Raw genomic sequence first — 27,850 nt, 5'->3', positions numbered from 1 at the left:
ACATATTATGTCAGCTTAAGTTGCCATTCTTTAGTTGTGACCTCGCTCGTTTTCCATTTTTGGGCTAACAAAACACGGGCCGCAGTAGTGGCATACAAATATAGTCTTTTTTGACACCTGAGAATTTCCATCTGAATTATCCCCAACAAAAAGGACTCTGGGTTTTTTTTGGGAAATGTACTTTTAAACATTTTTTTCCAATTCATTATAAATTTTTTCCCATACAAGTGGTATTTGCAATGATTTTTTTTTTTTTTAGTCCACAAACATTACATAAATAATTATCTTCTGATGCTTCCCTTCCGTTGAGATTAATTACACAATTCATTACATTACTTCCAGGCTACAGCAAACAGCGAAAGAAGGTGTGTTTTTTCCAGAAGCTGAACTGTAGCAGAACAGGAACACCACTGTTTGAGACGGACCCAGGACAGGACAAAAATCACTGCCTTTCCCTGCCCAACCGAGCTTTCATTTGGGAGTTTCTAGCCCTCGTGACTGCAAAGAAATATACTTGAAAACGTGTGGGCAGTGTCGGACAAAACCTCTAATTTTTTCCACCTTCGCCACATTAAGCAGTTGGTCCCTTACCTTTCCCGCCCCGACCTGGCCACAGTGATTCCATGTGATGGTCACCTCCAGGCTTGACTACTGTAATTTGCTCTACCCTTGAAACTGTCCCAGAAACTCCAGCGGGTGCAGAATGCTGCAGCGAGGCTCCTTACAGGGTCTCTGCCGTGGGAGCATATTCACCCAGTGCTTTACCAGTTGCACTGGCTCCCGGTGGAATACAGGGTCAGATTTAAGGTGCTGGTTTTGACCTTGAAAGCCCTATACGGCTTAGGGCCCTTGTACTTGCGGGACCGCCTCTCCTGGTATGCCCCGCAGAGGACCTTAAGGTCCACAAACAACCATAGTTTAGAGGTCCCGGGCCCTAAAGAAGTCAGATTATCCTCCACCAGGGCCAGGGTCTTTTCAGTGGTAGCTCCGACCTGGTGGAATGCTCTGTCCCATGAGACCAGGGCCCTGTGGGATTCAACTTACTTCCGTCGAGCCTGTAAGACAGAGCTATTCCGCCCATTCAATTTGAACTTAGCCTGATCTTTTATTCCCCTTCCTTCCCTCCCCTTTTTATGAAGATTACCCGCTCTGGGATCCCACAGCTCATTCTCCCCTGGTCTCCTCGCTGGCCCAAATAGGACTAATTCAGCCAGCCAGCCCTGGTGATCACCTAATGTTTATTGGGTGGATTTTCCCCCAAATTGATTTTCGAATTCTGAATTTATTGTTATTCACGTTTTATACTGTATTTTATGCTGTTTTTGGTTGCATCAATGAAGTGTTTTAAATCTGTTGTTCGCCGCCCTGAGCCCGGTTTTCTGAACCGGGAAGGGCAGGGTATAAATAAAAAATTATTATTATTATTAAAGCAGAGGAGGAATTGCTGAGAGATGTCCAGCCGGCAGAGGAAGGATGGACTCAACAAACCTTTGACTAAGGCCCGCTGCTGACCGCAGGTACTGGGGGGAGGGAGTTGAGCTTTTCTGAAGCTTATCACAGAGAGGGCGAGAAGAAAGGGGGCCACCCTCTTTACACTTTTCACTTGCTCTCTTGCAAACGGCACCTCCATGCCTTTCCACCCTCCCTGCTCAGTGGGAAAGAAGCAGTTTGGTCTACACACATCCAGCCCTGTCCCCCATCACCACCCCCTATTAAGTCCCCAAATGCCGTACAGGGGAAAGCAGCGGGGAGAGAGGGTCACAACTCTTCGGCCTGCTCCAAGGCCCCCTTGCTGGGCTGGCCAGACTCTGCCCAGGCCGTGGGTGCCAAGCTGTGCCCGACGTGTTCCCCGGGGCCTTCAAGTCCCTCCAAGTGCGAGTAGGCGACTTCGTGCAAAGGCTCGGTGCCGTTGCTCACCACGGCCTCTCCTGCGTCGTGGTGCCTTGACAAGACGTGGTGCCTTACAACCAGGTTTTTGAGGGTTCCATCCTGCTCTGTGTGGCCTTTGTGGGCGTATTGGGTCCAGAGGGGTCTCTCGGGCTCTTTGGAGCTCTGTTCGGCTTCCTTTGCCATGGGATAGGCTACCCTAGAAGAAGCGTCGTTGTTCAGGGACCTGGAAAAAACTGGGAAGAGGAGGAGAAAGGCAAGGCATGAGCGCCACGAGGGGCACATGGGCTCAAATATTCAGCGGGGCTCAGAGATTGAGGGGTCTGCCTTACAGAGAAGCATAGAATCGTATGATCTACTCCTGGGGCGTTCTAAAGCAAAGGAAGGATTAAAAGTACAGTGGTGCCTCGCAAGACGAAATTAATTCGTTCCGCGAGTTTTGTCGTCCTGCAATTTTTTTCGTCTTGCAAAGCACGGTGTCGGGAAAGTTTTGGAAAAGCTTCAAAAATCACCAAAGTCTTTCAAAACCTCAAAAAAGGCTACCACACCGCGTTCTATGAGTTGCTCCTCGAAGTCAAGTCGCAACTGTATTAACGGTGTTAAGAAAAAAGAAACTTGCAAGACGTTTCCGTCTTGCGAAGCAAGCCCATAGGGAAAATCGTCTTGCGAAGCAGCTCAAAAAACAAAAAACCCTTTCGTCTTGCGAGTTTTCCGTCTTGCGAGGCATTCGTCTTGCGAGGTACCACTGTAAAGGTACCCCTGATCATTAGGTCCAGCCGTGGCCGACTCTGGGGTTGCGGCGCTCATCTCGCTGTCTTGGCCGAGGGATCTGGCGTACAGCTTCCAGGTCATGTGGCCAGCATGACTAAGCCGCTTCTGGCGAACCAGAGCAGCGCACGGAAACGCCGTTTACCTTCCCGCTGGAGTGGTACCTATTTATCTACTTGCACTTTGACGTGCTTTCGAACTGCTAGGTTGGCAGGAGCAGGGACCGAGCAATGGGAGCTCACCCCGTCACGGGGATTCGAACCGCCGACCTTCTGATCGGCAAGTCCTAGGCTCTGTGGTTTAACCCACAGCGCCACCTGCGTCCCTTCCTGGCCCTTAAGATCTATCAAACTCCATCAAGAAGCTACCTACTATCTTTTATTGCTCAAGATGCCTGATGAAGCCACTGGCCTGTGTTTAGAATGCTGATACGTGCCTGTCAGGCGTAGAAAATGAACAGTAGAGAAAATGGCCAGAAGTGCAGAGGCTTGTGGGATTTGATCAGCAATTATTGTCAATGAATCGAACCCAGTCAACGTCATGTTTTCATAACGGACACAATGACTTGATGCACACAGTGGTACCTCGGGTTAAATACTTAATTTGTTCCAGAGGTCCGTTCTTAACCTGAAACTGTTCTTAACCTGAAGCACCACTTTAGCTAATGGGGCCTCCTGCTGCTGCCACTGCACCACTAGAGCCCGATTTCTGTTCTCATCCTGAAGCAAAGTTCTTAACCCGAGGTAGTATTTCTGGATTAGCGGAGTCTGTAACCTGAGGCATATGCAACCTGAAGCGTATGTAACCCGAGGTACCACTGTAATCCTATTTGGGCCAGCAAGGAGACCAGGGGAAAATTAGCTGTGGGATCCCAGAGCGGGTAATCTTCATAAAAAGGGGAGGGGGGTACCACTGTATTTTATAATTCCTCATAGTATTCCCAGAATCCTATTTGGGCCAGCGAGGAGACCAGGGGAAAATTAGCTGTGGGATCCCAGAGCGGGTAATCTTCATAAAAAGGGGAGGGGGGTACCACTGTATTTTATAATTCCTCATAGTATTCCCACCTGATCCCCACACTCTGGATATTTGCACTCCTACAACTCCAAGCCCCCTGCAATGTGGGAATCTCAACGAAAGCATCCCTGACACATGGCCACCCAACCTCTGCTTAAAAACCTCCGAAGAAGGAGAGTTCACCACCTCCCAAGGGAGTCCATCGCCCTGCCAAAGCTCTTCCCATCAGGTAGGTGGCTATCCTGTCACCTCTCACGTCTTCTGTTTCCCAGGCTAAACATACCTGACTCCCTCAACCATGCCTCATAAGGCTTGGTTTCCAATCCCTGTATCGCCGTATTTTTCGCTCTATAAGACGCGCCCAACCATAAGACGCACCTAGTTTTTAGAGGAGGAAAACAAGAAAGCAATGCAAAGCCTCTTGAGCGAAGAGGCAGGAGCGCTCCCGCTGTGCTTAAGAGGCTTTGCGTGGCTATCCCTGAACAGTGAGAGGGAGCGCTGCGCAGCGATCCCTCGCTGTTCTGGCTTCTGGGATAGCTGCGCAGCCTGCATTCGCTCCATAAGACGCACACACCTTTCCCCTTACTTTTTAGGAGGGAAAAGGTGCGTCTTATAGAGCGAAATATATGGTACATTCAACTAATCTGTAATCATTTGTAAAATGTCTAAAGAAATTTTTCTGTTGGTCTTGGACATGGGTAGTCAAACTAAGTACCGGGGGCCGGATGTGGCCCAATCGCCTTCTAAATCTGGCCCACAGACGGTCCAGGAATCAGTGAGTTTTTACATGAGTAGAATGTGTGCTTTTTAATAAAATGCATTTCTGGGTTATTTGTGGGGCCTGCCTGGTGTTTTTACAGGAGTAGAATGCGTGCTTTTTAATAAAATCATCTCTGGGTTATTTGTGGGGCATAGGAATTTGTTCATGTACCCGTATTTTTTGCTCTATAAGACGCACCAGACCACAAGACGCACCTAGTTTTTGGAGGACGAAAACAAGGAAAAAAATATTCTGAATCTCAGAAGCCAGAACAACAAGAGGGATCTCTGCGCAGTGAAAGCAGCAACCCCTCTTGCTGTTCTGGCTTCTGGGATAGCTGCGCAGCCTGCATTCGCTCCATAAGACGCACACACATTTCCCCTTACTTTTTTAGGAGGGAAAAGGTGCGTCTAATAGAGCGAAATATACGATGCATTCAACTAATCTGTAATCATTTGTAAAATGTCTAAAGAAATAATTGGCATTGGAATGGAGTCAGAGGAAGCTGCGCTGATAAAAAGACAGTTGGAAAAATATATACTAACGAAGCCGTATTCGACGGATGAAAGTACACAATGTTTGACATGATTGAGAATTGTGGACTCGGGGGCGGAGAATTACAAAGCGTCAAAATCGAGATGTGGAAAATAGGGAAACAACGAGACTGAGATGCAGAGATATGCTTCAGAGATCCAGACCGTTGGGAGCTCCGAAAAATTAATAATTATAATTTGGTCTTTTTTATTTTAGTTTTTTATTTAAATTGGAGTATTATGATTGGATATATTAATTAATATCACCTTGCCCATCTGGCTGGGTTTCCCACCCATCCTCTACTGAAAAACCTCCACTTATTTGGAAGCGCCAAATTAATGTATTTTTCGCCCTATAGGACGCACCGTCCCATAAGGCGCACCTAGTTTTTTGGGGAGGAAATAAAGAAAAAAATATGTATTTCCGCCCCCCCCCCAGGCGCGGGGCTGGGGCGGGGGAAGCCCGAGCTTCTCCCGACCCCAGCCCCCAGAACAGGCAACTCTCCGCAAGCCGCGGGAGCCCAGCGCCAGGCTCCCGTGCCTTGCAGAGAGCTGCGCGAAGCCTGGAGAGTAAGAGGGGTCGGTGCGCACTGACCCCTCTCGCTCTCCAGGCTTCAGCGAAAGCCTGCATTCGCCCCACAGGACAAACACACATTTCCCCTTCATTTTTGGAGAGGGAAAAGTGCGTCCTATGGGGCAAAAAATACAGTAGGTATATTTGCCATTAAATATGTTCTAAATAATTCCCTCCCCAATCCCGTGCATCAAATATTCAGTACCTCTGGCAATTTACTGTGTGTATGTGTGTGCTTGTCAGCCACTTATTTTCACCCAACCCATCGCTCACCTCTCACAGGTATGAAGTCTCCTTCCAACTCGGCTTTGTTGCGAGTGAAAGGTCTGATGGAGGGGAAGACGATCAGGGCAAAGGAAAGCAGCAGGACCTGAAAGGGGGGGGCAGAAAGTAGAGTCAGGTGTCTGTCTTAAAAGGTAAAGGACCCCTGACAGTTAAGTCCAGTCGCAGACGACTCTGGGGTTACAGAGCTCATCTCGCTTTCAGGCCGAGGGAGACTGCGTTTGTCCGCAGACAGCTTTCCGGGTCATGTGGCCAGCAGGACTAAACTGCTTCTGGCGCAATGCGACACCATGACGGAAACCAGAGCGCACAGAAACACCATTTACCTTCCCGCCAGAGCGGTACCTATTTATCTACTTGCACTGGTGTGCTTTCAAACTGCTAGGTTGGCAGGAGCTGGGACAGAGAAACAGGAGCTCACCCTGTTGTGGGGATTCGAACCGCCGACCTTCCGATTGGCAAGCCCAAGAGGCTCAGTGGTTTAGTCTTAGTCTTAGTCATGCCCATTAACTTCCACAGGCCTACTCTTGAGTAGGACTTGGAGCCCAGCAACCTCTGAAGGGCCACGGGGTCTCTCTCCATCATTGGCCCGAGCTGCACAGGGTCATTCAAGCCTAGACTCATCCCAAAACCTCTCTTGAAAAGAGGCAGCGGGGAGGGAGAATAGACAAGCTTCTTCCACACCCACATGACACCCCACACACACACACAATACCACGTACCGCAACACAAGTGCCTGTTTGGGCTGCCTTGCCGCTTGACTGCATCACCAGTCCCTGAAGTTTCTTCAGTTGCTGCAGGAGGGACCTGGGAAGAAATTAGGTGGTGTTATGTACTGAGTTGAATAGGATCCAAATTGCAGCAGTCTGATTGGTCCTAGAACAATAGGATCCAGAAGGCAGCAGTCTGATTGGTCCTAGAACAATAGGATCCAGAAGGCAGCAGTCTGATTGGTCCTAGAACAATAGGATCCAGAAGGCAGCAGTCTGATTGGTCCTAGAACAATAGGATCCAGAATGCAGCAGTCTGATTGGTCCTAGAACAATAGGATCCAGAATGCAGCAGTCTGATTGGTCCTAGAACAATAGGATCAAGAAGGCAACAGTCAGATTGGTCCTAGAACAATAGGATCCAGAAGGCAGCAGTCTGATTGGTCCTAGAACAATAGGATCCAGAATGCAGCAGTCTGATTGGTCCTAGAACAATAGGATCCAAAATGCAGCAGTCTGATTGGTCCTAGAACAATAGGATCCAGAAGGCAGCAGTCTGACTGGTCCTAGAACAATAGGATCCAAATTGCAGCAGTCTGATTGGTCCTAGAACAATAGGATCCAGAAGGCAGCAGTCTGATTGGTCCTAGAACAATAGGATCCAGAAGGCAGCAGTCTGATTGGTCCGCAGGAGCCACCCAATCGGACTCCTGTGGGAATGTTCAGGGATTCAGGAGAGGATATATTGACTGATTATATCCTTATCCAACTTGTGCTAACAAGTTCCCAAAATACCAGCAGAGTAAGACGTTCCCCTTTTAAGTTCGCAACGGTAACGTGTGCTCAGGTTCACTAGAACCTCTATAATAATTACTCTGGTAATTTCCCCTTTGTTCCCTCTTAAAATACAAGACACAACACAGTCTTTTATAAAAGTATATAAAAAAAGAGTTTACTCACATTCTGTTTACAATCGGATCCCAGAAGGCAGACGGCTTAATAAGGTAATATACATTTAGATTCTATCTTATAAGAAGATAGTCCCTTTGTCCTCTCTTGGCTGGGAGCCAAGAGAGCATCTTTAGCAGATGTTGCTTCTTCAAAGGAAGATAAGAGGCAAGAGCAAGAGAATAAGAGAGAGATGGCTGCCCCTGCCCTGTGCTTTTATCATTACCTGCACAGGTGAGGCCACACCCACCTCTGGTCACATGCGGAGGAAGTGTGTCCCAGGAAGTTTACCTGCTGGCTGGACAAACATCCCTCCCCATGTCTCAACATGTACACTCTAGGAATGTTGTAATTGACTGCTCCTGTGTTTTACATCCCACAACTCCAGATGGAAGTGAATCCACAACCTGATTGGCCTACAGGAGAATCCTGGGACTAGCCAATCACGTGGGGCCCATTGTGTAAATAATGTATATAAAGCAGACATTTCGGGGGAACTTCCATTCCTCACCACTATGAGCTGAGTAAAGAGCATGAAATCCGCACTCGACTCCGAGTATATTTCAGGTGGATAACCAGGGATGGGTGCGTTTCTGTCCATTTTGGCGTCCTCGCGTTTCTATTCTTAAATTCAGTCCTCCACACGTCCTACATCTGCGCAGGTACAGATGTCTCGCGGTCGCTCTTCATCCACCCCCCCTGCGAGTAATTGCTTCCCGGTTAAAAAGCAAAACTAAAAGACCACCACGGAAGCAGGAAAACGACTTACAAGTTCTGCTTCTCCAAGTGAACGACCTTCCTTTGCAGCTCCTGGTTCTGAGCCGTGCAGGCAGACATCCTGGAGGACGGCAAAGAGGGTGAGTAGGAAAGGATAGCAAGTGTGATAGGAATTTTATGGTCTTAGATATATGGTAATGTTCATAACTGCACATACATAGATCAACACAGGAAGACCAACCTGGAACCATTTTGATTCCTAAACTGACCAAATGTTTTCTCTGCAAGGTCAAACTGGAAGTCTCCCCATTGTCTCTTTCCTCACAAATCCTGTCTTAAGGGCACATTTAAGATATGAATAAGGTGTGAGAAGTATTTTACCACTACAAAAGAATGGCCAGGCTCCCCGGGAAATCCAATCAAGTAACTTGCCAGACAGGAGATAAACTGTGACAGGAGAAAAACAATATTTAAATTTCTGTGATGTAGGTATGATGTATCTGAGGGGTGGTCTTAGGTTACACCCCTTCTGTGATGTATGTGTAATGTTTCTGGGGGTGGTCTTGATCTAGAGGATGGGAATTTCAAAACTCTTTATAAGCCCTTGCACAGCATTTTTATGAGCCTCCTCCTCTCCTGCGTGTGAGGGGAGCACCCTGTTGCAACAGATCAATAAAGATCAAGCTTACTAGCTGCTTTGCTTCTCAATATTCTCTGGTTGACCTCTGTTATTTTCTCCTACCAATAGGGAACCTATGTAAGGACTCTATATGGGCTCTTGGATACCCCATAAGGGAAAAGGGCATATTTTTATTTACAACACAAGAAGCCCGGCCACCCCTTAAAGGTTCCTTGAAACTTAAAACATCCTGTTGGCTGAGAAAACGAGGCGGCAAGATCTATGCACGAGGAGCAGAGAGAACAGAGCGTAAAGCTTTCATTGGTGCCAGCGGCAAATTCCCTTTCCAATGTGTTGTAAAGAAAAATTGCCCTTTCCCCTTTCCAAGAGCCCATATAGAGTCCTTACATAGGTTCCCTATTGGTAGGAGGGAATAACAGAGGCCAACCAGAGAATATTGAGAAGCAAAGCAGCTAGTTAGCCTGATCTTTATTGATCTGTTGCAACAGGGTGCTCCCCTCACACGCAGGAGAGGAAGAGGAACCCAGAAAAATGGCGCGCAAGGCCTTATAAAGACTTTTGAAATTGCCACCCTGGAGTCCAAGACCACCCCCAGAAACATCATACATACATCACAGAAGGAGTGTAAAACAACATTTGCATGTTGTTTTTCTCCTGTCGCTTTTTATCTCCTGTCTGGCAGGTTACTTGATTGGATTGCCTGGGGAGCCTGGCCAGTCTTTTGTAATGATAAATACTTAGTTCCTGGGCCAGGTCACAGGCTCACACCCTATTCAGACACAGACATACCCTTAAGACAGGATTTGTGAAGGAAAAGACAATGGGGAGGTTTCCCACTTTGACCTTGCAGAGAAAACATTTGGTCAGTTTAGGAATCAAAATGGTTCCAGATCGGTCTTCCTGTGCTGATCTATGTATGTGCGGTTATGAACATTACTATATATCTAAGACCATAAAATTCCTATCACAGTAGGAAAGGATAGCAAGAAGCTCGGCCACCCCTTAAAAGTTTCTTAAAACTTAAAACACCCTGGTGGCTATCACCATTTGAAGCTTCGTTACTCAAACTGCTTGGCAAAAAGGGGAAGCGGCCTACATATAAAGACTTTTTGAGGATTCAAGAAGGGAAATGGGAATTAAAAGATTATGAGGAAATTAAAGATCATTTTCAGAGTTGGTTACACTACAGACAATTGCATGAGATGCATAAGGAAAATAACAAGAAAGGGTTCGGTTATATAACTTCCAGATTTCAAAAGAAAGTTATAGAAGCAGTGGTGAAGCTGCTGAAGAAAGCATATAGTATTCTGCTAGAACGGGAAGCAAAAGACGAGAAGGTCAAATAGGTCATGATCAAATGGGCACAAGATATAGGACATAATATACAATTTGAGGACTGGGGGAAATTGTGGAAAGTAGATCTGAAATTTACAGATTGTTCTCTTTTGAAAGAAAACTATATGAAAAGGATGTACAGATGGTATATCGCACCAGTACAAATAGCAAAAATGTACAAAACCGGATCAAACGTATGTTGGAAATGTAAAGAAAAATAAGGCTGAGAAAACGAGGCGGCAAGATCTATACGCGAGGAGCAGAGAGCGTAAAGCTTCCATTGGTGCCAGCGGCAGATTCCCTTTCCAATGCAAGCGACAACTTTGCAGAGCTTGCGCATGCACAGAAGAGCTAAATCACGTTTTGCGCATGCACAGAAGCGCCGAATCGCAAACCGCGTGTGCACAGATGCGGCACTGCGGGTTGCAGACACGTTCGCAACACGCGTGTCCACTGTTTTAGGGGGGGAGGGAGAAAGAAATTTAAGAAACTGCAGAAAGAGGGGGAAGGAAGTCAAATTTTAGGATGTCAGCTTGATTGTAAAACTAACGAAATTTATAAATTGAAAAGGATAAATAAATAAATCAAACTGAACTGAACACTAAACTCAAAAATTTCAGCTTTCACATCTACTTTCCCCCTTCCTTCTCAGACTATGAATAAATTCTGCAGGAAGAGGGCGCAGAAAGATGACTTACCGGCTCTCCAGTCCGTCAATATACTCTTTCTTCTTCTTCCGACTTTCCTGCGCCGACTGCTTATTCCGGATCTTTCGGCGAATCTTCTTGAGGACTCTCTCCTCATACTGCAAGGCGCAAAGGAAACAGCTTAACAGCTGGATTCTAGCCATGGGGCTACTAACTATTTTATTTTTTCTGCAGCCGGCTTAAGGTAGGCATGGGAAAATATGTCCATTTCAATTTCTCGTTTCCCCCCGCTTTTCTGTACTGCATTTCTATTTGGGTTTGTGAATTAACTCGTGGAAATTCACAAACGGTGGGAGAGGGATGCAAAAGCCCTTCCTCTCCCAGTTCTAGCTTGGCATGGTACTCAGGTGTAATGATCTCAGGCAGGCAAGCAAACTCCGATAATAAATTAACGAGTCTCTGGCAGTTTTGTGTACGTTTATTTACAACGTGCGGGGATGCGGGTGGCGCTGTGGGTTAAACCACAGAGCCTAGGACTTGCCAATCAGAAGGTCGGCGGTTTGAATCCCCGCAACCGTAGTGAGCTCCCATTGCTCGGTCCCAGCTCCTGCCAACTTAGCAGTTCGAAAGCACGTCAAAGTGCAAGTAGATAAATAGGTACCACTCTGGCGGAAAGGTAAACGGCGTTTCCGTGCGCTGCTCTGGTTCACCAGAAGCAGCTTAGTCCTGCTGGCCACATGACCCGGAAGCTGTACGCCGGCTCCCTTGGCTAGTAAAGCGAGATGAGCGCCGCAACCCCAGAGTCGGCCACGACTGGACCTAATGGTCAGGGGTCCCTTTACCTATTTACAATTTACATCATGGGTAGGCAAACTAAGGCCCGGGAGCCAGATCCGGCCCAATCGCCTTCTAAATCCGGCCTCCGAACCGTCCGGGAATCAGTGTGCTTTTACATGAGTAGAATGTGTCCTTTTTTAAAAAAATGCATACCTGGGTTATTTGTGGGGCACAGGAATTCATTCATTTTTGTTTTTCTTTTCAAAATATAGTCCGGCCCCCCACAAGGTCTGAGGGACAGTGGACCGGCCCCCTGCTGAAAAAGTTTGCTGACCCCAAGTTTACATCCTGATTTACATCCGGGCCTGCCGCCCTTAGCTATGAGTTGGTCACTCTGAGTTTCCGCCCCGTCACAGCACGAAGGGCGCCAAAGTCCAGTCCTTCCTCTCTTACACTTCCGTTGCATTTTAACCCTTTCAGATCTTCTGGTTCGAGAAGGCGGGTTAACCACACACACACACACACACACACTATCAAACGAAGATCCCTCTACACCAGGAGTAGTCAACCTTTTTATACCTACCACCCACTGATGGAAGGAGGATTCAGCTTGTGCTGTAGAACCCCACACCGCCCACCTAGAATCCTGAAACGCCCACTAGTGGGCGGTAGGGACCAGGTTGACAACTCCTGCTCTAAACATTGCCTGCCTCCTGGTTGCATAGCATCCCCCTCAATGTCATCTATCTCCTCCCCTCCTGCCTGTGAGCTTTCCGAGTCTGGGAACTCTTGGTGAATAGGGGCCAAACTAGCCCACTACTGCTCTGGCTGTGGCTGCAATTCCTTGTCTCCAGAGTCTCCCTTTGTACAGGCATTCCTTCACTCCAGAGTCGTACTCTTCCCAGGCATTCGATTCAGCCACATCCCTGACATCAGGTAAGGCAGGCAGGTGGGACGAGGAGTGCCTCTGGTCGGGATGGCAGCTGCAGAGGTGCCCCCATATATATATATATTTGTGCCCATGGCAATTGCCTTGGTAGCCCCCCTTGTCAGGAGTGCGTGCAGGAGCCAGGCCCTGTGACCAATAGGACTTTGCAGGACTGGGGCCTTCCTAAGTTTGTTCTGAAGAGGCAAGGCGCGGCCACACAGGTAAGGCCGATTGGTAACTCCCAGCGCCTGGTAGCAAGAGCTGGCAAGGGATATAAGGTCAGCATTTTCCTTCGGCAACACGTTCCCTGCCTTGCTGCGTTTGGCTCCTTGACTCCTTGCTCCTCGGACCCCTGACTTCGTGACTCCTTGCTTCCTGACCCTCGGACCCCTGACTTCGTGACTCCTTGCTTCTTGATCCTCGGACCCCTAACTTCGTGACTCCTTGCTTCTTGATCCTCGGACCCCTAACTTCGTGACTCCTTGCTTCTTGATCCTCGGACCCCTGACTTCGTGACTCCTTGCTTCTTGACCCTCGGACCCCTGACTTCGTGACTCCTTGCTTCTTGCTCCTCGGACCCCTAACTTCGTGACTCCTTGCTTCTTGCTCCTCGGACCCCTAACTTCGTGACTCCTTGCTTCCTGATCCTCGGACCCCTGACTTTGTGACTCCTGGCTTCCTGACCCTCGGACCCCTGACTTCGTGACTCCTTGCTTCTTGACCCTCGGACCCCTGACTTCGTGACTCCTTGCTTCCTGACCCTCGGACCCCTGACTTTGTGACTCCTGGCTTCCTGACCCTCAGACTCTTGGCTCCTGACTTCTGGACCCCCGTTCCTGCTCCCTCCCCGCCATCTTGCCCCCGGTCCTGACGTCCCCTCCCGGGACTTCGATCGCCCGTGAACCGGACCGTGACACCCCTCCCCCACTACGCCCCTGGGCCAATGGCCCATCTAAGCCACCATCCTGTCCTCACAGTGGCTGCCCAGACGCCTGTGCGAATCCTGCAAGCACAAGAGCCCTCTCTCCTCCTGCAGTTTCCAGAAATTGAGGCATTCTCATTGAGGCATCTGGTTGGCCAATGCAAGAAGAGGATGATGGACCAGATGGTCCAGCCTTTGTCCTGGTGTGGCATTGGTTCTGAAGTTTGCCTCACCTTGGTGAGAGGCAGCTGGGTGGGTAGAGTCACTCCTTCCTTGGCCAATAGCTTCTTCTCATCCTCGGTCAGGACCAGTTCCTGGCAGGTCCCGGGGGTTTGTCTCAACAGCGATGGGTTCATGCCTTGCTGGTGCTGCGACATGAGAAAGGGGCACATTAATCAAAGCTGAAGATGGCCGCTTACTAGGTGCTTCAACAGAAGACAATACATGTACAGTGGCACCTCGGGATGCGAACGGGATCCGTTCTGGAGCCCCGTTCGCATCCCGAATGGAACTGTTATGTACTGAGTTGAATAGGATCCAAAATGCAGCAGTCTGATTGGTCCTAGAACAATAGGATCCAAAATGCAGCAGTCTGATTGGTCCTAGAACAATAGGATTCAGAATGCAGCAGTCTGATTGGTCCTAGAACAATAGGATCCAAAATGCAGCAGTCTGATTGGTCCTAGAACAATAGGATTCAGAATGCAGCAGTCAGATTGGTCCGCAGGAGCCACCCAATCCAGCTCCAGATGGAAGTGAATCCACAACCTGATTGGCCTACAGGAGAATCCCGGAATTAGCCAATCACGTGCAGCCCATTGTGTAAATAATGTATATAAAGCAGATACTTTGAGGGGACATTCATTCCTCCTCACCACTATGAGCTGAATAAAGAGCATGAAATCCACTCTCGACTCTGAGTATATTTCAGGAACGCAAGACGCGTCGGCGCATGCACGGGTTGCGTTTCGCCACTTCCGCACATGCGTGTGACGTCATTCTGAGCGTCTGTGCATGCGCGAGTGGCGAAACCTGGAAGTAACGCGCTCCGTTACTTCAGGGTTGCCGCGGAGCGCAACTCGAACGCGCTCAACCCGAAGCACATTCAACTCGAGGTATGACTGTACTGTAAAAGCAAACCAGGATTTATCGGAAGCCTCCTGAGAGCTTTAGCCTGATTATAATAATAATAATAATAATAATATAATTTATTATTTATACCCCGCCCATCTGGCTGGGTTTTCCCGGCCCCTCAGGGCGGCTTCCAACCGAATATTAAAAACAATACAGCGTCAGACATTAAAAGCTTCCCTAAACAGGGCCACCTTTAGTTGTCTTTTAAAAGTAAAATAGTTGTTTATTGCCTTGACATCTGCTGGGAGGGCGTTCCACAGGGCGGGCGCCACTACCGAGAAGGCCCTCTGCCTGGTTCCCTGTAATCTCACTCCTCACAGGGAGGGAACCACCAGAAGGCCCTCGGAGCTAGACCTCAGTGTCCGGGCTGAACAATGGGGGTGGAGATGCTCCTTCAGGTATACGGGACTGAGGCTGTTTAAGGCTTTAAAGGTCAGCACCATTGAGAGAATCATAGAATCATAGAGTTGGAAGAGACCACAAGGGCCATCGAGTCCAACCCTCTGCCAAGCAGGAAACACCATCAGAGCACTCCTGACATATGGTTGTCAAGCCTCTGCTTAAAGACCTCCAGAGAAGGAGACTGCACCACACTCCTTGGCAGCAAATTCCACTGTTGAACAGCTCTTACTGTCAGGAAGTTCTTCCTAATGTTTAGGTGGAATCTTCTTTCTTGTAGTTTGGATCCATTGCTCCGTGTCCGCTTCTCTGGAGCAGCAGAAAGCAACCTTTCTCCCTCCTCTATGTGACATCCTTTTATATATTTGAACATGGCTATCATATCACCCCTTAACCTCCTCTTCTCCAGGCTAAACATGCCCAGCTCCCTTAGCCGTTCCTCATAAGGCATCGTTTCCAGGCCTTTGACCATTTTGGTTGCCCTCCTCTGGACACGTTCCAGTTTGTCAGTGTCCTTCTTGAACTGTGGTGCCCAGAACTGGACACAGTACTACAGGTGAGGTCTGACCAGAGCAGAATACAGTGGCACTATTACTTCCACCATCTCACCATCTCACAGCTGTTTGACAGCAGAAGGTCCTTTATGGTCAGGGTGCACGAATTCAGCTGGGGGGCGGCTTGCTCCTGCCTCTCCTCCGGGTAAAATCCTGCCTCCCACATATCTGCAAAAGAGGAAAGAAAATGCTCAGAGCTGCTGCATTTTAAAAAAAACGGGGGGGCATATAAGAAGCTTTTGGCATTACAGTATCACAATGTGGGATCTTTGGAATTTTAAAAAAATTAATTAATTTTATTCCCGCCCCCCCCCCAACCAAATAATCATATATACAACAAGTCTGGTGAAGGGCTTGAAGAGGCCCCACCCCCCAAGAAATGTTTTTGGCATCATGGTATCACAGCGGGTGGCCTATGAGAGTACAGTGGTACCTCGGGTTACATACGCTTCAGGTTACAGACGCCGCTAACCCAGAAATATTACCTCGGGTTAAGAACTTTGCTTCAGGATGAGAACAGAAATCGCCTGGCAGCAGCGGGAGGCCCCATTAGCTAAAGTGGTGCTTCGGGTTAAGAACAGTTTCAGGTTAAGAACGGACCCCCGGAACGAATTAAGTACTTACCCCGAGGTACCACTGTAACGCGGGTGGCACTGTGGGTTAAACCACAGAGCCTAGGACTTGCTGATCAAAAGGTCGGCGGTTTGAATCCCTGTGACGGGGTGACCTCCCATTGCTCAGTCCCAGCTCCTGCCAACCTAGCAGTTCAAAAGCACGTCCAAGTGCAAGTAGATAAATAGGTACCGCTCTTGCGGGAAGGTAAACGGCGTTTCTGTGTGCTGTGCTGGTGCTGGCTTGCCAGCTGCGGCTTAGTTACGCTGGCCACGTGACCCGGAAGCTGTCTTCGGACAAATGCCGGCTCCCGGCCACTAGAGCGAGATGAGCAAGCAACCCTAGAGTCGGACACGACTGGCCCGTACGGGCAGGGGTACCTTTACCTTTAAAATGTTTTTGGAAAAAATGAAAATGGTAAAAAATAATAATAATCAGGGAGCAAGCAGTTCGGCAGGAGATCAATAGAAGAAACAGATTTTTTTTTTAAGTGCATTAAGATTATTTTAAAATGACCGATTTTGGGAGGAGAGGCCACAGGTGAGCCATGCGTGTTCAGCATACATAACTCTTTTTTCTTTTTTTTTAATACATTTTTATTCAAATTTTGTAAATAAACAGTTTCTTATAGATGTAATGTACACAAATAAACATGCCAATAAATATTACAATATATATATAAATGTACATATCTTTCATTTACATAGTTTATTATATCCCTTCCCTAAACAAACAAACAAAAACCTTTGGACTCCCCTCTACCCTTTTGGTAAGTATCGAATAAAATTCTATAATCACGTACTTTGTTTTTAATCTTATATATTAACTGCTGTTAGTGTTACTCCATTCCCGCTAATATCATCTACAAATTATTTCCAATATATTTCCAATATTTATTCCAATTTTTATGAAATTCCTGTTCATCTTGATCTCGTATTCTTCCTGTTATCCTGGCAAGCTCTGCATAATTTACCATTTTAAGCTGCCATTCATTTATATTAGGTATAACTTCCGTTTTCCAGTTTTGAGCCAACATAATTCTTGCGGCTGTAGTGGCATAGAGGAATATTATCTTATCTTCTTTTTTAATTTCTTTACCCAAAATTCCTAACAAAAAGGCTTCGGGTCTTTTGGGAAAAGTATATTTGAAAATTTTTTTAAGCTCATTATAAATTTGTTCCCAAAAGCCTTTCACTTTATTACATGACCACCATAGATGATAGAGATCGCCCTCCGCCTCACCACATTTCCAGCAGCTTTTGTTCTTTAATCTATACATTTTGGCCAATTTCACCGGTGTATGGTACCACCTATATATCATTTTCCATACGTTTTCCCTCAGTGCCGTACACGCTGTGAACTTTATATTTTTATTCCATAATTCCAGCCATCTTTCAAATTCAATATTATACCCGAAATCTATCGCCCATTTGGTCATTGCCTCCTTCACCTCCTCGTCTTTTGTATACCACTCAAGTAATATATCATATATTCTAGACAATATTTTACTCTTGCCTTCAACAACCTCCACATTAAACTTAGATTTTTTATCCTCAAAACCTGCCTTCTTTTTATCTTCTTTTAACAAATCATTCACCTGGTGGTATTGCAGCCAACCAGTAAGTGAGTCTTTTATTTCTTCATACGGTCTAAGTTTAATACCTTGTTCTGTTTTACTTATGAGATCTTCATAGGTGGCATTTTTTTCTTCCATATTAGATTTCTTGATAGTTAACACCTCTATTGGTGAGATCCACCAGGGAGTCTTCCTTTCCAGTAAATTTTTATTTCTCTCCCATACTTGAAATATTGGTCCCCTGAAAATGTGATTTAGAAAGCCCTTGTGCACCTTCACCTTTTCATACCATAGGTACGAGTGCCACCCGTACCTATTATCGAAACCCTCCAGATCCAATATATCTCAATTTTCCAATCTAATCCAATCTGTTAGCCACAGTAGACAAGCCGCTTCATAATATATGCTCAACTCCGGTAGAGCAAAGCCCCCTCTTTCCTTTCTATCAACCAAAATTTTCATTTTTATTCGCGGTCTTTTTCCCTGCCAAATGTATTTCCCCAGGGCTCTCTGCCATTCTTTGCATTGCCTTAAACCTTTGAGTACGGGTATAGTTTGAAATAAAAACAGCATTCTGGGCAGAACATTCATTTTCACCACTGCTATCCTCCCCAAGAAGGATAGCCTCATTTCTCCCCCAGATTTCAAGATCTTTCTTAATATTTCTCCAAGTGACCTCATAATTATCTTTATATAGATTAATATTCTTTGCCGTAATCCATACTCCAAGGTATTTCACTTTCTTAGCTGTCATAAGTCCCGTCCTTTGCTCTAGATCTAGCATTTCTTCCTTTGTCAAATTTTTAACCAGCATTTTAGTTTTGTTCTTATTAATCTTAAGTCCTGACACTGCACCAAACTCTTCAAATTTTTTTAACGCTTCTTTTACACTATGTTTTGGATCTTCCAGTGTTAATACGATATCATCGGCAAAAGCTTTTATTTTATGTTCCTTCTTTCCTACTCTGACTCCTTTAATCTTTAATACATAACTCTTGTGCTTTCCGCTGCTCCAGAGGGATGGAACTCGAAACAATGGGTTCAAATACTAGAAAGCAGATTCGGACTAAACATTAGGAAGAACTTTCTGACGGTAAGAGGTGTTTGACCGTGGGCTGGGCTGCTTCGGAAAGTGGTTGACGGGAGGTTTTTAAACAGAGCTTGGGTGGCCATCTGTCAGGGATTCTTTAGCTGGGTGGCCATCTGTCAGGGATTCTTTAGCTGTGATCCCTGCCTTGTAGGGGGTTGGACTAGATGACCCTCAGGGAACCCTTCTTGTTGTTGTTGTTATTTAGTCATTTAGTCGTGTCCGACTCTTCTTGACCCCCTGGACCAGAGCACGCCAGGCACTCCTGTCTTCCACTGCCTCCCGCAGTTTGGTCAGACTCATGTTTGTAGCTTCGCGAACACTATCCAACCATCTCGTCCTCTGTCATCCCCTTCTCCTTGTGCCCTCCATCTTTCCCACCATCAGGGTCTTTTCCAGGGAGTCTTCTCTTCTCATGAGGTGGCCAAAGTCTAGGAGCCTCAGCTTCAGGATCTGTCCTTCCAGTGAGCACTCAGGGCTGGTTTCATTCAGAATGGAGAGGTTTGATCTTCTTGCAGTCCATGGGACTCTCAAGAGTCTCCTCCAGCACCAGAATTCAAAAGCATCCATTCTTCGGCGATCAGCCTTCTTTATGGTCCAGCTCTCAATTCCATACATCACTACTGGGAAAACCATAGCTTTAACTATACGGACCTTTGTTGGCAAGGTGATGTCTCTGCTTTTTAAGATGCTGTCCAGGTTTGTCATTGCCTTTCTCCCAAGGAGCAGGCGTCTTTTAATTTCGTGGCTGCTGTCACCATCTGCAATGATCATTTCCAACCCTACAATTCTCTGATCGTAAGCAATGCGCTTAGCACCAGGTCCTGGAGACGGAGGGCTGTCCCCTGGCTGTCCCCGTATTTGGTGTGGGATTCAATCACATACTGACAAGATTCAGGTGATGCAATTAAAATTGGCTGCCAGGTCTTGGAGGAGGAACCTTCTCCCTTGAAAGGTCAGAGTTTTTAGAGATAAGGAAAGTGACATGGCCAGGGCAGCCGCTGCTCTGACGCAAAACGGCCATCTAATCTCCCTGCAAACAAATCAGGAGAAATAAGCCCTCTGGAAGCCCCTGCGATGTCCACTTTCCCTTCTGTTTTCCAATTTGTTTGCTCTGGTGCATTTTGCACGAAGACGAAAAGAAGGTAAAATAAGACAAGTTCACAGGGTACCCCTCAGCTTGGCTTTGCCCAAATGAAGAATGTGCAAGCCGGCAGGTCGTACGGAGGCTCAGCCCATCAGCCTTGCTTCCCACCAACCACTCACCCCAGTAACGTATGGGGGGATCTCCTGGCAGCAACACAGACGCCTGCAAACCGTTGCTGTGCAGAGACAACTACACCACCCAATGTTCAATATCAGGTTTTTTTCTTTCTGAGCTTAACTCGGGAGAGGAAGCCTATGCCGTGGAAAGGAGCGATTCATGCAGGTAAGGTAAAAAATATATATGGTAAAGGCGACTCTGGGGTTGCGACGCTCATCTCGCTTTCAGGCTGAGGGAGCCGGCGTTTGTCCACAGCCAGCTTGCCGGGTCATGTGGCCAGCAGGACTAAACTGCTTCTGGCGCAACAGGACGGAAACCAGAGCGCACGGAAGCACCGTTTACCTTCCCGCCAGAGCGGTACCTATTTATCTACTTGCGCCGGTGTGCTTTCGAACTGCTAGGTTGGCAGGAGCAGGGACCGAGCAACGGGAGCTCACCCCGTCGCGGGGATTCGAACCGCCGACCTTCTGATCGGCAAGCCCAAGAGGCTCAGTGGTTCAGACCACAGCGCTACCTCCTACTCTGAGCAAGGAACAATCGGGACGAAAGAAATAAGCAAGGTTTTTGATTGACCATAAGGAAATTGAATAAAGAAGGTTTGGAGGAGGAGGAGGAGGGAGAAGACATTTGATTAGTTAGATCTGCAACAATTTTTTTACAATCACGCGATTTGTTATGAAACAAATAATTCAACGAAACTGATGGAGCTGATCCAGCGATACCAACTTTCCAATGACCACTCCCCACATCAAATGGGGGCGCCTTTTGCGTGGTCGCGCGCAGCCCCCCAGATCCCAGTGCGACTCCTGGTAGTTTGGGCTGGCTTCATCCTCCCCAGGCTGGATACCTGAAGGTCTCCGCCTACCTCAGCTAATCGCCCAGTCCCGCCTGGGGATTGGCCAGGTAAGCAGAGGGACCGTCCTGCCCACACAACAGAAGGTGAATCTTACCTGCAAAGTGGCAGTCGGCTCCAGAGCTTCTCCCACCCTCCCCTCCCTCAGTTTTTTTGCAGGTTAACCTCTTCTCCACAGGTATGCAGGCGCTGCTACATCAGGGTCAGGGCCGGAAAGGAATTTTGCTGCATTGGCAGGTTTTGCCTTTCCCGTAGCAAAACGTCACAACTTTGGCGGTTTCAGGCCTTGGGCGGAATCGTTTAGCCTATCATCCTAAATAGGGGGGGCGTGAAGCGGTGACCCATGCCCCCCTTGCGGTGGTGATACCAGGGTTCCCCATTAAAGGGGTCTTGAGGGGACGCATTGGCCATACGCCAAGAGGTTGTCTTTGCTCTCCCCTCCAACGGCAGCAAAACGGGGGGCGGACTCTCTGCTTGAACATATGTTCTCCAGAACCAGCCCAATCCCCACACATTCTGGATAACCCTGATGTCTCCCAGATTCCCGGCTGGGGACCGGGAAGGATAAACGCCCAGTGCCTAAGCCAAGGTCTCCCTATATTTGAAACTTAATAAAGTTGTGGCCAGTTTTAATCCCATAGCATGTTGTCTTGTCGTTATTCCGCTCTGGGGTTGGGGGGACTCTGCCTGTCCATGCAAAGCTGTTTACACGCACTGTGGGAAAAGCTGGTCTAGCAAAAGGCGAAGGGGTCACTCACTGAAGTCTATAGACACCTCCGCTTCTCTAAGATCGGCACCCGGCCCTTTCAGAACCGGGAGGGCCCGGCAGGAGTCCTGGTAAGCAGGGTAACCCAGGTCACTGTGTGAACCTCCATCAGAGTAGGCCTCCGGGCTGCCTGTCGGCACGTAGTGAGGGGGGCTGTCCAGTTGATCAGAGCTGGGGTCCTCGGAGATGCCGCTGTCGCTGGCCGCCGGGGACCAGCTTGGGGAGTCGAGGGCGGCATCTGGGGCCCCCAAGATAGAATTGATGAAATCCTCGTTCTCTTGAGCTTTCAGCAAACGCTGTAAAAAGACAGGCAAGTTGTTTGTTTAGTCATTTAGTCGTGTCCGACTCTTTGTGACCCCCTGGACCAGAGCAAGCCAGGCACTCCTGTCCTCCACTGCCTCCCGCAGTTTGGTCAAACTCATGCTGGTAGCTTCGAGAACACTGTCCCACCATCTTTGACTGTGTCGGCCACAGCAACCTATGGCAGAAATGGGAGCGCCTGATCTGTCTCCTGAGAAATCTCTACGTGGGACAAGAAGCTACAGTTAGAATTGGATATGGAACAACTGACTGGTTCAAAATTGGGAAAGGAGTACGGCAAGGCTGTATATTGTCTCCCTGCTTATTTAACTTATATGCAGAATTCATCATGTGAAAGGCTGGGCTGGATGAATCCCAAAAAGGAATTAAGATTGCCGGAAGAAATATCAACAACCTCAGATATGCAGATGACACAACCTTGACGGCAGAAAGTGAGGAGGAATTAAAGAACCTTTTAATGAGGGTGAAAGAGGGGAGCGCAAATATGGTAAGGAGTCGGTGAAAAAGGATGCCTGACCTCCCTGTTGGTGAAAGAGCTTTGCCTGGGAACTGTAGTTTAAGGGTGCTGGGTGTTGAATGGAAAACTACAGTTCCCACTTTTTCCTTGGGTGGGGTGCCACAGCTGTTCAAATTCATGGTGCTACAGAACTGGGTGGGGTGTCCCCCTAAACACTAAAATCAATAAATGCTAGGATTTGGGGGTTATTTGTGATAGGAAGGGAGAATATAAGCTGCAAAGGTATTCCTGGGTAGCCTGGCCAAACTAGGGCTGTTAAGAGAGCCATCGTGGGTGGTAGACAATGGAACTTTTCGCACCAGTTGTGGACTGGAGATTTAGAAGGTTTCCTGGGTAAAACTGCTCTGGGGAAGGGCAAGGGGCTTCTGGGAAGAAGGAGGAGGAAAGGAAGAGAGATCCATCTTGGCAATGAAGGAGGAAGGACTGCCTGCAATGCTGTGGGTCACGTTGTAAGATCTGGACCCCCTCCATGCAGACCGATAGGCGAATAAATAGGTGAATAAACCCTAAAAGCACAAGAGTCTTCACAGTGTCTTATGCTCTCCAAAGGGGAGACCCTATGTTGGTGCCTGTTATGTACTGAGTTGAACAGGATCCAAAGTGCAGCAGTCTGATTGGTCCTAGAACAATAGGATCCAGAATGCAGCAGTCTGATTGGTCCTAGAACAATAGGATCCAGAATGCAGCAGTCTGATTGGTCCTAGAATAATAGCATCCAGAATGCAGCAGTCTGATTGGTCCTAGAACAATAGGATCCAGAATGCAGCAGTCTGATTGGTCCTAGAACAATAGGATTCAGAATGCAGCAGTCTGATTGGTCCTAGAACAATAGGATCCAGAATGCAGCAGTCTTATTGGTCCTAGAACAATAGGATCCAGAATGCAGCAGTCTGATTGGTCCTAGAACAATAGGATCCAGAATGCAGCAGTCTGATTGGTCCTAGAACAATAGGATCCAGAATGCAGCAGTCTGATTGGTCTGCAGGAGCCACCCAATCCAACTCCAGGTGGAAGTGAATCCATAACCTGATTGGCCTACAGGAGAATCCCGGAATTAGCCAATCACGTGGGGCCCATGGTGTAAATAATGTATATAAAGCAGACTTCCATTCCTCCTCACTACTATGAGCTGAATAAAGAGCATGAAATCCACACTCGACTCCCAGTATATTTCAGTGCCTGTGACCCCATGTGCTCTGGCCACTGCTTGGCAGAGAGAGGGGCCAGACATCGGGCTTTTGTGGTGTGGGTGTCTCCCACAAGAGTGATCCCTGCATTGCAGGGGGCTGGACTGCACCATAGCTGTCAAGCGTCCCTTATTTGGCGGGACAGTCCCTTATCCCAGCGCCATGTCCCGCTGCTGTCCCTTATTGATGATGTCCCTTAAATAAGCTACTGAAGGTAATGGGGTCATTTCTAGGTCCAGCTGTGCTTTGTCAACAACAAATTGTTGCTGTTTTTTGTGTTGAATATATGCTATATGGTAATTTATGGACCTAATAGGTATCTAAAGCCATTTGCACGCAACAAAAGATGTATTTTATCAAAGTAACTGTTGATCCCTTATTTTGGCTGCTGATCCCTTATTTTCGAGGCTGCCGGTCCCTTATTTTCGAATCTGTAAGTTGACAGCTATGGACTGGACTGAGCCTTGGAGATCCCTTCCAACCCTACTGTTCCATGATTCCATCTCTGCTTCTGTGTCACTACAAGCTCTTAAACTCACGCTGTCTTCCAGTCCCATCCAAGCTGTAGCCGTTGACCCAATCTCCACGCTGCGGAGGACTCCGTCCTGCCGGTCAAAGAGAAGGTCTAGCAGCTCCATGCTGTCAAGGCTGGTGGCAGTCATGTCTGCAAGTTAGAGAGAAAAAGAGGAGTCTGCAGCGGCCAGAAGCTCAGGACTCTGTGCCACATCCACAGCATTCATCACCAATAAATAACAATAACAACAATAATTTATTATTTATACCCCGCCCATCTGGCTGGGTTTTCCCAGCCACTCTGGGCGGCTTCCAACAAAATATTAAAAATACAATAAGACATCAGACATTAAAAACTTCCCTAAACAGGGCAGCCTTCAGATGTCTTCTAAAAGTCAGGTACCGTGGTACCTCGGTTTACAAACTTAATCCGTTCCAGAAGTCCGTTCTTAAACCGAAACCATTATTAAACCAAGGTGCCTTTTCCCTAATGAGGCCGCCTGCTGCCGGTGCCCTTCCACTATTCTGCTTCTGTTCTTAGACCGAGGTAAAGTTTGCAAACCGGGACGCTACTTCTGGTTTTGCAGAGTTCTCAAACCAAATAGTTCATAAACAAGGCTGTTCTTAAACTGAGGTGCCACTGTAGTTGTTGTATTTCCTTGACATCTGATGGGAGGGCGCCACTACCGAGACGGCCCTCTGCCTGGTTCCCTGTAACTTGGCTTCTCGCAGTGAGGGAATCACCAGAAGGCCCTCGGCACTGGACCTCAGTGTCCGGGCTGAACGATGGGGGTGGAGACGCTCCTTCAGGTACACAGGACCGAGGCCGTTTAGGGCTTTAAAGGTCAGCACCCACACTTTGAATTTTGCTCAGAAATATACTGGGAGCCAATGTAGGTGTGCTGGTTCCAGGGGAAAGGTTACCGTTGACGTAGTCGAAGTCCAGTCCTGGGTCACTGGCCTGGAAACAGTTCGCAAGGAGCGGGGCGAGGTCCGAAGCAGGAAGCCGAGCAGGGACAGGAACACTGGAGGGTCAGGTCTGGGTCCGGACAGGAGCAGGTACTCAACGACGACGTTGCTCCCGCAACCTGGGACCGGGCTGACTGGCCTTTATCTTCTCTGAGGCCAGGGGCGGTCCCGGCCCCCAGGAGACCCGCCTCTCCTGGCCTTAAGGCGAGCACTCCTCCTGGGAGAAACCAGTTCCCTCCGCCTCTCTGCCCTGAGCCTCTGCAGTTCAGGAGAGGCTGAAGGGTTACTGGGCCCAGGGGGAGACTCACCTGTAGGCACTGAGTCCTCAACTACCTCTGGAGCCAGAATGGGTTCACCTGGTGCCTGCTCCTGACTTCCAGATGTGTCCAGTCGACTACTTTGATCTGAGGAACTGGCGCAGGTGCCAGTAATAATTATTCTGCACTTGTAAAATACCAACATTTTAACGTGGCAGTGCCTACACTTCGGAACTCCCTGCTTATTGACATCAGGCAAGTGTCTTTGCTTTGCTCTTTTCAGTGCCTGCTTAAATTTTAATAATTTTTTTAAGGCAAGCCTACCCAGACATGCAGGGACGCGGGTGGTGCTGTGGGTTAAACCACAGAGCCTAGGACTTGCCGATCAGAAGGTTGGCAGTTCAAATCCCCGCAATGACGGGGTGAGCTCCCATTGCTCAATCCCAGCTCCTGCCAACCTAGCAGTTTGAAAGCACGTCAAAGTGCAAATAGATAAATAGGTACCGCTCCGGCGGGAAGGTAAACAGCATTTCCGTGCACTGCTCTGGTTTGCCAGAAGCGGCTTAGTCCTGCTGGCCGCATGACCTGGAAGCTGTACACCAGCTCACTCGGCCAGTAAAGCGAGATGAGCACTGCAACCCCAGAGTCGGCCGCGACTGGACCTAATGGTCAGGGGTCCCTTTACCTTTACCTACCCAAACATGCAGCATTTGAGATTAAGCACAAGTCTTTTTAGCCCATCATTGATTTTAATTATCTTTCAAATGTTTCCAAGACCGTTTTTTAACAGACTGAAAATGTTAATGTCCTATTTACCAGTAAATCTTATTTTTTGGTAAACAGTTCAGAAGTTTTATTACGATCCAGCAGTAAATATATTTTGGGGGTTTTTTACCCCAAACATGTTTAGTGCTTAGTTCGGTTTTACAGTGTGTGGTTTTGCAAAGCTGCTTTAAACAAATCCATTTAAGGAAAGGATGTAAAACATTTGAAATACGTGAAATAATCAATATTAAACCACCAGGTTTTAGCCTGAGCTTTGACACCAAGTACACATTCTGCTACTGTGGCTCAGGCACAAACTAATTCAGGCCCTGTGAGCAGAATTCATGCATGCACAATTTCCCAGTTCATGCCTACCTACAAAATCATGACTCTTCAGCAATTTTGAACATGTTCCCCCGCTTTGAAAAGGATAATTGCAAGCAAACGCAAATGCCACTGTAGCTGGGGCTATTAATCCAAGCAAGCTTGTACCATATGCTCACCTTACGCAGAGTAGACCCACCAAAGTTAATGAACGTGACGGATCAGGGCTGTGCCCAGCGTGAGCTGTTCTCGCCGCAGACCCACTGAAATTCACGAGCGTGACTAACTTAGGTCCAATAATTCCAGTACGTAGGTGTGTTCCAAGTGGAACTAAAATTGGAAGCAAGCCCTAGGTTTGTTGGTTTCAATGGGTCTACTCTGAGCAGGATCTGCAGGGTGTGGATCTGAGCCAGACGCAACCCAAACTGTTTGTTGTTTGCTTGCTCAAGTGGCTAACAGGCTTAACTCAATACACCACTCAATGTCCAATCTCCCCTCCACCCTCCCGTCGCCATCCTGACCTTCGTCCTCTTGTTTGCATTGCTCAGGTTTCCAGAGATGGCCCAAGTTGGGTCAAACGGTGGCGGATGCGGTGGGGGGTTTTGCACCAAATCCTGCCACAAACTAAACTGCACCAACTCACCCCAGCCGTGTGTGGGTGACTTCTGCCTCCTTCGACACGGCTTTTGCCAAGCGGCCTTTATTCCAACTCAACGGCGCTGCGTTTTTCTCTCCTCCTGTCTCCCTTAGGTCCCTCTGCCCCGAAACCTCCTTCCACTGCGTAGCAAAGTTTAAACTCCAACTAAACAAAACAAAAAAAGTCGGCGTCAGGGGTCTAGAAATCCCTCCCCTCGCCCAGTCTACCAATGGGACGAAAGACGGGTCGTTGATGGGCAAAAAGAAGGAATTGGCGTCGCTGGGTCAAATTGAGTAACCGTTATCTAAATAGCTTTTGACCGCCACCGCCCACACCTGCTCCTTTCCAGTTTGGGGTGGGCAGTGAGCCCATAGGGGCAAAGTCCTCTCCTGTGCTGTGTCGCACAGCGAACTTTTACCTAGATTTCAAGAATAGCTTCCTCTCCCTGAAAAAGAACAGCATGTTCAATAATTGCCTTCTAGGGTCAACCCTCCGGTGTGCCCTTTTTTATTGATATCAGGACGGTCAGACGCAATCTATCTTTCCAGGTTTTCAGCTTCGTTGGAAAAAACAGAAGGAAAGAAACAATAAAACCAAGGAATAGAGGGAAATGGATAGTAGCCGTGTTGTAAACAAAAATTGCCCTTTTCCCTTATGGGGTATCCAAGAG

The 27,850-nt window shown here is 47.8% G+C and overlaps 1 protein-coding gene across 1 annotated transcript; it reads right to left on the bottom strand.

Moving 5' to 3' along the window:
• Positions 1-413: 413 nt before the first annotated feature.
• Positions 414-27,631, bottom strand: CREB3L3 (cAMP responsive element binding protein 3 like 3). Its single transcript, XM_053372649.1, has 10 exons — positions 27,187-27,631; positions 24,255-24,379; positions 21,683-21,986; positions 15,588-15,700; positions 13,679-13,813; positions 10,870-10,976; positions 8,249-8,317; positions 6,544-6,628; positions 5,813-5,909; positions 414-2,123 (listed from the first exon to the last, which is right to left on the bottom strand). The coding sequence occupies exons 2-10, from the start codon at positions 24,375-24,377 to the stop codon at positions 1,759-1,761; spliced, it is 1,398 nt and encodes a 465-aa protein (XP_053228624.1). The 5' UTR covers positions 24,378-24,379; positions 27,187-27,631; the 3' UTR covers positions 414-1,758.
• Between the last annotated feature and the right edge of the window lie 219 nt (positions 27,632-27,850).

The sequence above is a fragment of the Podarcis raffonei genome, chromosome 18 (genome assembly GCF_027172205.1).
Source record: "Podarcis raffonei isolate rPodRaf1 chromosome 18, rPodRaf1.pri, whole genome shotgun sequence".
In the NCBI taxonomy this organism is placed as follows: domain Eukaryota; kingdom Metazoa; phylum Chordata; class Lepidosauria; order Squamata; family Lacertidae; genus Podarcis; species Podarcis raffonei.
This window is presented reverse-complemented; position numbering and strand designations above follow the sequence as displayed.